This window comes from Euwallacea similis, chromosome 27 (genome assembly GCF_039881205.1).
Source record: "Euwallacea similis isolate ESF13 chromosome 27, ESF131.1, whole genome shotgun sequence".
NCBI classification, from domain to species: domain Eukaryota; kingdom Metazoa; phylum Arthropoda; class Insecta; order Coleoptera; family Curculionidae; genus Euwallacea; species Euwallacea similis.
In genome coordinates, this window is record NC_089635.1 from 1,855,766 (window position 1) to 1,866,610 (window position 10,845).

Genomic DNA, 10,845 nt, shown 5'->3' on the forward strand with positions numbered 1-10,845 from the left:
GATTTAAATTATTATAGTATATAATTTAGAGCGATTATTTGCTTTAATAATTAGTTTGGTGTAAAACTAGGTTTTCTTTTACACGTTTGATATACCTCCTTTAGGTTCTTTATTTAGGTTGTTTAAAGTCCTATCGGGTGAAGATGGAACTGTACTACCCGGAATTAATATAAGGTGCCAAGCGATTACTCAATAGACAAAGGAATTTGTCTTTACTCAAATGTGCCTACCGTCGCTGTAACATGTAGAACGTGGTATTCCGTAATATATTGTGTGTGGTGGTTACAGAAAAACAAGTGTTTGCATTCACCTACCTATTACTAACGTATTGTCTTTTGTATACCTTCCCTCCTGATGACATCGTTTTTTTCTGTCTTACTGCGATATGGATATTTTTTAAACATTTTTTGAATGTAATAGCTTCATGCAACGCTAATTTTTTTCATTTTAAAAAGAAAATGATTTACAGAAGCATATCTGGGTTTTAATTTCTTTGGGTAAGTGGGGAAAAACATCAGCTTTGGCGCGATTTAACATTTTATTTATATCACAGATTCTTTCATTTTTAACATTCTAGAATTCTTGGATTAAAGTATATGTTAATAAACATTTAATTTATTTGATGTTCTGGTAGGAATGCTACTGTCGTTTTTAATAATAAATAGGACATAAAATTCTAATAAGCTATTTTAAAACCTAAGAATAAGTTTAATAATAAATAAAATTATACATGGGCCCCTCAAGTTAATACAAGGTCTTTAAAAGGAGTATCGAGATTTCAAGAAATATTAATAGGAACATAAGAATTTTGGACCGTTGCCTAACTACCATGCTATTAGCATTTACACTGATTTAAAATACTGAAAAATCATCCTAAATTTTTCTTGCTACGCTACTACTTGACCGTTTACAGCCTTGTTTTGTTGCTCATTTCTCTCTACGTCTTCTTCGGTGGCTTCATAAGCAGGATTGCACATAGCATCTTCAAAGACAGCTGCAGGTAACTCATGGGATTCTGCTTTTAATGCCATAGCATTTTTCAAGTCTACCTCTGCAAAGCCATCAGGGGATGGAATTGAGTCTTTTTTTGTTATATCTGTTCCTTCTGAAGGTCTGTGCTTCATATAAAAATGATAAAACGCGAAGTATATCAAACCGATTATCAAAATGACTACAGCAAACAGCTGGAAGGTGTGTCTGATTCCTATAGGTTTGATTAGGTATCCCCCCACCAAACTGCCAACCCCTTTACCTAATTGTGAGTGAAAAAGAAAAAAGGTATGAATTTAAAAAAATACTTATTAAATACTAGCATGACTTACCAACCCCATAGTAGATGCCTCCAAGCATTCCCTGGATGCTGGTGTCTGTAGTGACAGTCGATAATTTAGCTGCGTAGGTGACCGCAGCGGTGAAGCTTAGTCCAAAAGTTATGCTTTCCATTGCCTCAAATATAAGGCACAACCAAGGATTATAAATCACTGAATAACCCACCAATCTTATGGCGTAAAAGATAAATCCAATGAATATTACGTTGGCATGTCCTAGCTTTTTGACAATGGGACCTGACAGCACTAACAGTGGAATACCGACAATCCCACCTACTGTGATGGTCAAACCCATGAGGGATTTTGATCCTCCAAGGTCTTCGAGCAACCAGAAGAGAAAGCTTTCAATAAAACCCCAAGCACATCCTGAAAATCAATGTATGTTTGTAGTCTGTAATGTACTGTAAAAATGGAAAGAGTACCTAGAATTAGGCACGAAATAAAAAGGGCAATAAGCTCCATTTTCTTAAGTACTTGGATGACATCGCTCACAACACTGGAAGCTGCCTTTTTAAATTCTAAGTTGATGAACAGCATGAGGACTCCACTGATCAGTTTCAGAGTGGCATAAAGGAAAAATATTGGTCTGCAAAAAGAAATTTAATTAAGAGTGAACGAAAACTGTAGAGTTTTACTAACCTGAAATCAGTATATCCTTTGCCTTTGCTGGCAAAGTCAATCATCCATCCAGATAAGGGAGAACTGATCATACCACCTATAGTAGCATAAATTCTCTGTAAGCCATAGTCAGCCTTATGTTCTCTGAGAATTGCTATAACTGCACCTTCAAACATGGCAAAAGAAGTTCCACTTACGATTCCTACGAAAACTCTGACTAGTAAATAGGACCAAAAGGTCACACTCATGTCTTTTTCAACTGTGGTCTTTTGGTTCGAGCATATTTGCCTTCTGGAACTTGTCAACAGGCATTTTCTATTACAACTCCCCAGGTCCAGATACTGGATTTTGGTCTCGTTATCGTTTATAGGAATCGAAATTGTGATGTGTTTCTTCAGTAAAGATTCGTTTTCCATGCATTGCACATTTTCCTTTCCCTCCACATTTTTAACGAAATAAGTAAGTCTGTTTTCTTCGAAATCATCGTGAGATATTTCGTCGACTGCTATAGCAGCCTTAAAGACCGGACCTATTTTCGTGAAGTTTTTGAAGTGGTCTCCAAAACCCATCATACAAGAAACGTTGTCCTCTTTCCTGATGTCACAGGAAAAATTAAAAAGCGAATGTGCGGGAAAGTATATCACATTTTTGGACAGTTTTCTAATTGAGGTTTGATATCTTTCGTTATTTTTTAAAGTTTTTTGGTTTCTGTTATTAGAAATTAAAAGCGTCTCATTGATGTCAGCGTCTTCTAAGGTATAGGTGTAGCTAAGCGTGGAGTTGTTTTCGATATCCATCATTTGAATTTCGTATTTTCTCGTTTTCAGGACCGTACTAGAATAATTTTCACTCAAAATCGCCTGGCAGGAGTATCCACATGACCTCAATGCCAACTTCACGTTAATTTCACTGTTCTCTGACGCAGTAGGGTTGCAGGGAAACTCTTGGTTCATTGTCAAAGTCAAGGGCTGATGAGGAGAACATGACATTCCAAATATAACATCTTTAGGAAAAGTCAGAGTTATTCTTCCTACTGGCACTAGTAGCAAAAGAAGGGCCGAAGCTCCTCCAACGATCGAGAAGAACGATAGTAGATACTGGAAAGTTGATGTTCAGAAGAGGTAAGTAGTTAGGCTTAAGACTTACTCTGAAATTCCCGATTTTGTCCGCTATCATCCCTGCTAAGGGAGGCATGAGAATCGCCACTGCAGGGGTGACTGCTGACATAATGGCTGTTTCTTCCACATTTATACCTAGTTCTCTCATGTGAATTGTGAGGTATGGATAGAGAACCAATATTGCTAAAATCGTATAATAAGATACTCTACACTAAGTGAAACACAGGAGAACTTACTCGAGGAATGCATAAAGAATAAAAGTTTTAGAGGTAGTAGTTCTCGTTGCTTGAAGTCCTTTAAAATCCTGTGGAAGAATAATTTTGCGTATCGGTTCATTTTTGATTTTTTGATTATTACTGTGCCATTAATTCTGGAAATAAGGGGATTATTTTAAAACATGTTTTTAGCCGGATGAGTAAAATGAGCACTGATTTAAATTCCCCAACGACGCAGAGATGTGTCTAATCCTTATGGTGGAACTAGCCTGCCGTGGCAATCAAACTTCATTGTGAATAAAACTAATTATATTGACGGATATTGTTTAAACAGCCTGATTTGTAATATTGTTAAAAACGTCTAGCCTGATGTGTATTTATCTAGAACTGTACACGTTTCAACATCCATTCTTATAGCTAATAATGAATGATTTTTTTAATGAAAGGGAAAATGCCTCGAGGAAAAGTTTAACTTTAGTTGTCGATTAGAGCGGTTTTATGATACGAACAACACTATTGATGTACTTTTAATGGGGTCTATCACCGGTAAAAGAGACAACATTTTTTAAGATACTTCTGCTTAATTACACCTTCACGGCATGGTATTGAGGCAAAAATCTCGTGTTTTTTTTTTGTGAAAAATCCTAGTTAATTTAATCGGAATGTTAATTATGAATATTTTCCATGAGATGAGAGTTGTTTTTAATAGCCTGACTAGTATATTTATTCGTACTTTGCAATTTAGTAATTTGGTGTTACCTAGGTATTCAGGGGTATCAAGGTAAATAACATGTTTTGCCAAAGGATGAACAGTGAATATATTTTGAAAAATGGTTTGTTATATCTGATGGTCATGTATAACATCGTATGGTTATGTACATACACCACTGTCCATAAGTATTTGCCCACTCCAGTATTTTTTTATCTTGAGAAATTCTGAAAATTTTACAAAGCCATCGATCCTACTCATGTAATGTTACCCTCTGGACGTCGTATTTTCGGACAGAAATTTATTTTTCAATAGGACAACGATCCGAAACACAATTACAAACGGCGCAAATCTTATTTGAAGCAATCAAAAGTTGAAAATAAACTTGAGGTGACGGAGTGGCCACCACAGTCGCCTGACCTCAATCCCATCGAGTTATTGTGGGATGAGCTCGACAGAAGGATAAGAGTGTCCATCAGCTCAGGAATCCCTGTGGAGGATGTTGTAAGAAGCATGGCGTTTAATAGCAAGTGAAACGCTAAAAAAATTACTTGAAAGAATGCCACTGTTATGTGCGACAGTTATAAAAAATAAAGGTGGTCATATTGACGAGGCTAATGTTTAAGACTAAGTTTGGAAGTAAAGGCAATTTATATTCAAAATGAGTTTTAAATAATATCTGTAGTAAACCTTAAGATACAATGTGATTAGATGAAAATTTTGAGGTGGGCAAATACTTATGGACGGTAGTGAATCTTTTTTTTAATTTTCTTTACTTATGAAGGTGTATGAGCGTTCTTGTTTTAAAGAAAAAGTAGTAAAAAGTTGTTCCGTGTAATTTTCGCTTTATCATGATGATACATCACAAGTTCAAATTACGAAGAAACAAGTTTCAGTTCTATCATGTGAGAATTTATCACATGATGAAACGATGTTTTTCAAATCCTCCAACTTCGATTACTGTGTTTGCGTCAAATTTATGTTAATCGATTACATTTTCTCACAAAAAAACAAACAAATCGTCAGGAATTTAAGTTTCAAGGATCAGGTATATACAGGGTATCCCAACCAGCATGGAATGCAGAGTAGCAGCGAATTCCTTACATAAAAATACTGCTCCGTCCGAAAATTGATATTAACAGACATACAGGGTATCAAAATTAAATACGGAATCAGAGTTGGGGAAGTTAGCTGCCTGCATTATGGCAATGGGACGTTTGTGAACATCTTTCTTATTTAGAACTTTTTAATCGTTGATCGAGAAAGTCCACCATCAAACATTGTAACATGATCATATGAACACCTGTATAAGGAACACACTTTGCTGCCCTGTATCCCCTTCGTTTGGAGACTCCCTATAGAAAATTTGTGTTGCATTTTTCTGTATTTAAAATTCATAAATTGGTCAATGTCATAATCTTTATGAATGCTCCTACTTGGCAACGTTAGTCAGGTACGAAATATTTCACATTGGCGAGAGGTAAACAATCTCAAGAATTTTACTAATGATAAATGGCAATATTTCATTCGCTGCATGTTGGTTAACGGAAAAAAATAATTTTTATTAAACTACTGGTGATACAAATGCGATAAATTTTTTTTATTATGCATTCACGCAGAGGTTAGTCAACTTCCCAGTGCATTAAGTCTTAGTTAACCGTTTCAAAGATTGCAAATACGTCCCTAATTTATACGTTAGATCAGGTTTTTTGCTAACAGATCTTGGTCCTCCTAATCTGAATTTTTAATTAGAAGGTGAATTATTGCCGTTTTTAGCCTAACCAGTTTAATTGGATTAATTTTTCCATTTGGACGTCACGTTTGTAATTGTTAATCTGCCGGTTATTTCAGCAATGACGTTTTTGCTGAACAATTAGGCTTAAAAAGAGTACTACATCTACAGATTAGACAGTTTTAGTTATGTAATCGTTACACGTGTCTAATGTCTTTTTCAGGGAATTCCTATTTGAATGGCAATCAACATACCTGTCTGATTGCAAAGGTTTAATTTCGCCTCAGTCAGCATTTTTAATAAACATTAAAATAATTAATGTGACGGAATAGGGCGATAGTGATGATGTTAAATACGTGAATAATAAAAATCAAGTATAAATATTTCCATATCAATTAGCTCGTAATGGATGATATCAATATACTTTTGAAACGGTCTTAAATGAATATGGCACAAGCATTCTATTGAAGTGTTATCACTATCAGCTTAATGATGGTAATTAGGTATGTTATTGAGAAAGAAATACCGGATATCATATTATTCAGCCAATAAAATTTACCAAATAAAATATTCCGACTAACAGGACCTTAATTGTACTACTGTGCCTAATCGTTAGCCTTGATACAGTACCTCCGCCATTGTTGTTACAAAGGAAGTGGAAAATAGTACCTTTGGCATGGTATTCTGGTCAAAATAGGTAATTAATCCGCAATCAAATTAGCTTATGTAGTAGTTATACCCTTTTTACATTCTATAATTGGATCCGGTGTAATTTATATCCCAACGAATCTTTGGGAAACACGCAGCCTTGGGAGGACAAAAAACCAAAATCAGGAAAATTCGTGCTGAGAGGTCCAGTAGAGTGGTTGATTGTCCATTTATCCCTCATTTATTCAACTTTTTCAGTTAGTTTTGTTATATACGTACGTTTGAATGGTTATTAGTTGGATGAATTGTGGAGGGTTTGGCCAGCGTTTACCAACAAAACAGCGTTTTTCTCGGAAACGGAGAATCTCACGTATTTTCAGTAACGGGACTGTTTCCGCATAAAAAAGTCAACAAAATCGATTTTCGATCGCTCATTTTTCGCGCATCAGATTTGAAAATTCATGATAAACTACTGAGGAATTAGAATCTTACTTACATTATACGAACAAATACTTTACATTTCCTCTACTTAATACAAAACACGTCAAACACTGATTGAAAATGTTTGAATACTAAATACCTGCCCCTCTCACAATTTTCATAACATCCTCATTAATATTCAAATAAGTCTATTTTGCGCCAAGATGTTGTAGTTGCAGATATGAGCGGTATTCATTAGTGAAAACAAGCAATTAATGACCTCGTGAAAAGTGTTATGTTAATAACGCATTCGCTTTTTTGTTATGCATTTGCTTCGCCCCATTTTGTGGAACGGTAAATATAAAGCTCAATTTTCTATGTGAATCGAATGCAAGTGATATTAGCCTTCAAAGTTAATTGAGAATGGGATAATCCGGGGATTTTCTCTAAACTGATCTAAAATGGTCTAATTCCTGCAACAATTGAAGGTATCTGCATTATTTTATGAATTTTTATTAAAATTATTCCTTTCGTCAAAATAAATAAGTTTCAGTTATGCCAGTTCAAATTATGTACGTTTTTCTTGGCCGTTTAATTGCACAAATGTAGTAAACCTTCGTCATTTATTAAAACAAAAAAATGCTAAAAACCATCAAATCAGCCTTATGCAATAGCATTACATAAGAGCCTCGCTCCTTCATAGGTCAACATTTACTACCTTTATTAAAGCAACAAGGCTGGGAAATTCTTTTAATAATTCACTGTGGAAGATTTAAGACTTGAATGGGCATAAATATATAAAAAAACAGCTTCTGGTATATGCACTTGCTCATGTGTAAAATCAAGTAATTAACCGTTAAATGATATATTCTTCCCATTAGCATAAGATGCACATCATAACCATCCAAAGACAAAGAACCTTGAATGTCTCGCTGATTATCATTGAAATAAATATTTCCTTATGAAGGTAAATGAACTTCGTTGATATTTATTACATATGTTTTCTAAAATGCTTATTGTCCTCGGGCACGCACTAATTACGCAGGATTAAGGGCGCTGAGAATCTCAAAGGTCAATCAGGTCTTTCACTTAATATAAACCATAATTTATAAAAGGACAGGATGCAGCATAAAGGTTCCACATTTCTAAGCGAAATAGTTTTGATAACTTTCAAGAATTGTAGTTCATTGTGATCACTTATTCAAATAAATCTATAAGTGGTGAATCAACGATAGTTATAATTCCACTTTCTAATCGTCATATTTTAAATGACGATTAGTTTCTTAACGTTAAACAAATATCATCGCGTCTAACAGTGGAACTTAAAGTAGGACATGTTACATTCATTATTTAAGAGATTTTGCATTATTTATGTCTGATAGCTGACGAAGAAAGTTTGCACCATAATCTTCTTTTCGGCGATAAAAGGCATTTCAGTGGATTTCTTTAAAACCAGACAGGTTATTAATGCACTTTCTTATTGTCCTGAATACTTACGTGATGTGGAACTTTTGTCACAGTATAACTAATGAATCAAAAATTGCTGTCTCCACAGTAAAGAAAGTAATCATACTTATTACGGTAATTGAACTTGTACCTATTACCTAGTAGTAAATTAACACTTTAATAAAATTAAACTCCATTTTGGTTTTTCATCTTGCGTAATGTCTAATAAGTTTATTATTCATAAAATATAAACAATTTATTTTAAATGCCTTAAGTATTTAATTGAGAAATTTTGGGTATATAGCTCTCGACTTGTAATGTCCACTCTTTGTAAACTCACCGCAAAAATCTACTACAAATACACAAAAATCACACTTAGATAGACACTAGTAAGAAATGAACGACAAAATTCAAAGTTCGTTCGTTGGTACTCGTCAGCCGAAAATTGTTAAGTAAAAGCGAACCGCGGCGATCTGAATTGGCTGTTGGAATACCTAAGTACCATACGGACTAAGTACTCGACTCGATATAACAACCGCACAGTTCAAAACAGGGGTAATTTTCAATTTGTTTATCGAATAATTGCAGATGGCTATCGTTTGTTGCTTGCCTACCTTGTTTGACCATTACCAGATTAAATCAGCAAACAAACTCATTTAGTAAATTTCATGTTAATCTTCGTTTAGTTAATGAAAATCTATTAAATAAAAATTATAATAATGAAGAGATATTAGCTTAAGAATTATGGAAGCTACTTCTGAATTGTTTTCGCAATTTCGTTAGTGGACGTTTGATTTTTTTACGTAAAGAATAAATAGTAAGCAAAATTGAACAGTGGCGGCAAAAATAGTTGTAACAACTGATTTAGCGCTACGTTCTTATTTGCCACTCAAGCTTCTGTTCTTTTTTTATTACGTGCCAACTTAAAGGGGGAAAAAGTCATTATAATCTTATATGTACACGCTTAGTTTTTGCGAGAAAAGCTAACTTTTCAAATTCAATTTGCCCAGAGAATATGTAATGGGTCTTTTTTTTGTTTGCCAAAACAGCAGTTTTACTAGCTGAAACAAATCAATTTAACACGGCATTTCCAAATTTTTAGTATTAGCAACCCAACTTTTTTAAGGTTTTTTCTATAACGCTTTTTCGAAATTCTAAAAAATGTTATTTCTTAAAAAATTCTGTTCCCGAAAAATGCCGCTACACAGTTTCAATACTACTCAATTTCATTTTGAGGGGTTACTGCTCCCATCGCCTTTTGAATGTTTAGTTATTTCGTGTATGTGGCTTGAGTAAAAAATGAAAGACGCAAATTTCAATATTTGTGATTCATCGCGTTAATTTCTCTCTGCCTATAAAAATGTTTTACGAGGGTTTCGTCTGATGAACACTGTGTGAACAGTGCATTAAATTTCTTCTTAATTTATTAAATTTGAAAGCTCACCTTTTAACGAGCTTTCACGGACGTAATTTCTGGCGAACGAGCACAAAGATTCGTTATGAAATTATGTTGATTGAATATTATAAAATTGAATTGAAAAATTCAAAACATTCGCAGGAACTCAGAGAATTGTAAATTTTTTGAATACACGTAGATATAGAGTTCCAAAAGTTTCTAGAAAATTCGATGAAGAATACTTTGGTGCTTGGTTCTCATTTTTTTGGAGCAGTAATCAACCAACCCTACCAATTTCAAGAAACACTGAAAATTTCAAACCCTTTCTATCGTTTAAGAAATATCTAAGAAGAAGCGAAAAAATCTTTGATAATTTCGAAATTTTCTAGAATCAAAATCAACCCCTCAGAAATAGTTAGTGGCACACTTCAAAAAAGTTAAATAGGTTAAAAAGGTGTCAGACCCCACGGAAGATGTCATCCTGCAGATAACAGTTACTATCATGACAAGCATCATAATAAGTATGATGATGATGATGATGCTGAGGTCACTCTTAAATTTTGTGGCCGGTTCTGTTTAATACTGATACCAACAAGGAAATTAAAATACTTTACTTCGATTACAATAGATTACTGAACGATATAAGCTAACAAAAAGTACACCACTTTCACTGTAAGCTAATTATTTGTAAAGGCTCTCCAGTTACTCCACCAGAACCAATCTCGGTTAAACATAATCCAAGTTACCTACTGCAAAACATGCTATTTATGTTTTATTGAATTATCCATAAAAAATCCATTTACTATCTCTTGAAATTAAAGACCAGAAAAAATTGTTGGGACAATATCCGGTCGTTCCTTTCTATGTATGCAACAGTAGTCGTAAACGCTTCAAAACGTAATGCGTAAAAGTTTTCCTAAATTATTTTAGATAGGCATTTCCACAAGGAAGTGTTAACAATTTTGAAAGCACTCTTTAACAAAATTAAAAATATCTGGATGTTCAAACAATGGTGGCTTTTGCTGTTCATTCTTGATCCCCTACGAATCTGCACATCACAAGAAAGTAAAAAGATCTGAACAGGTTTGATTAAAAAATCTTGAATTTCAACAGATAGAATATTTGTACCACGATTTTCAGAATATTTCAATATTATCGATTAAAAAATTATATAAAAAGACCCTTGATTTTTGCATACTTTCATTTCCTACGGCT

At 34.1% G+C, this 10,845-nt stretch overlaps 1 protein-coding gene across 1 annotated transcript; it reads right to left on the minus strand.

Annotated features, from left to right (window-relative positions):
* Window positions 1-529: 529 nt before the first annotated feature.
* On the minus strand, window positions 530-8,749 carry LOC136417319 (uncharacterized). Its single transcript, XM_066402973.1, has 7 exons — window positions 8,575-8,749; window positions 3,301-3,434; window positions 3,093-3,247; window positions 1,968-3,043; window positions 1,751-1,914; window positions 1,323-1,694; window positions 530-1,252 (listed from the first exon to the last, which is right to left on the minus strand). Exons 2-7 carry the CDS (start codon window positions 3,398-3,400, stop codon window positions 888-890), a joined length of 2,232 nt encoding a protein of 743 aa, XP_066259070.1. The 5' UTR covers window positions 3,401-3,434; window positions 8,575-8,749; the 3' UTR covers window positions 530-887.
* Window positions 8,750-10,845: the final 2,096 nt, after the last annotated feature.

Coding starts and splice junctions, on each gene's coding strand:
- LOC136417319 (XM_066402973.1), bottom strand. CDS start 3,400: ATGAACCGATACGCAAAATTATTCTTCCACAGGATTTTAAAGGACTTC. Junction 3,248..3,300: donor ATTCTTTATGCATTCCTCGA/GTAAGTTCTCCT, acceptor ATACGATTTTAG/CAATATTGGTTCTCTATCCA. Junction 1,915..1,967: donor AAAGGATATACTGATTTCAG/GTTAGTAAAACT, acceptor TTCTTTTTGCAG/ACCAATATTTTTCCTTTATG.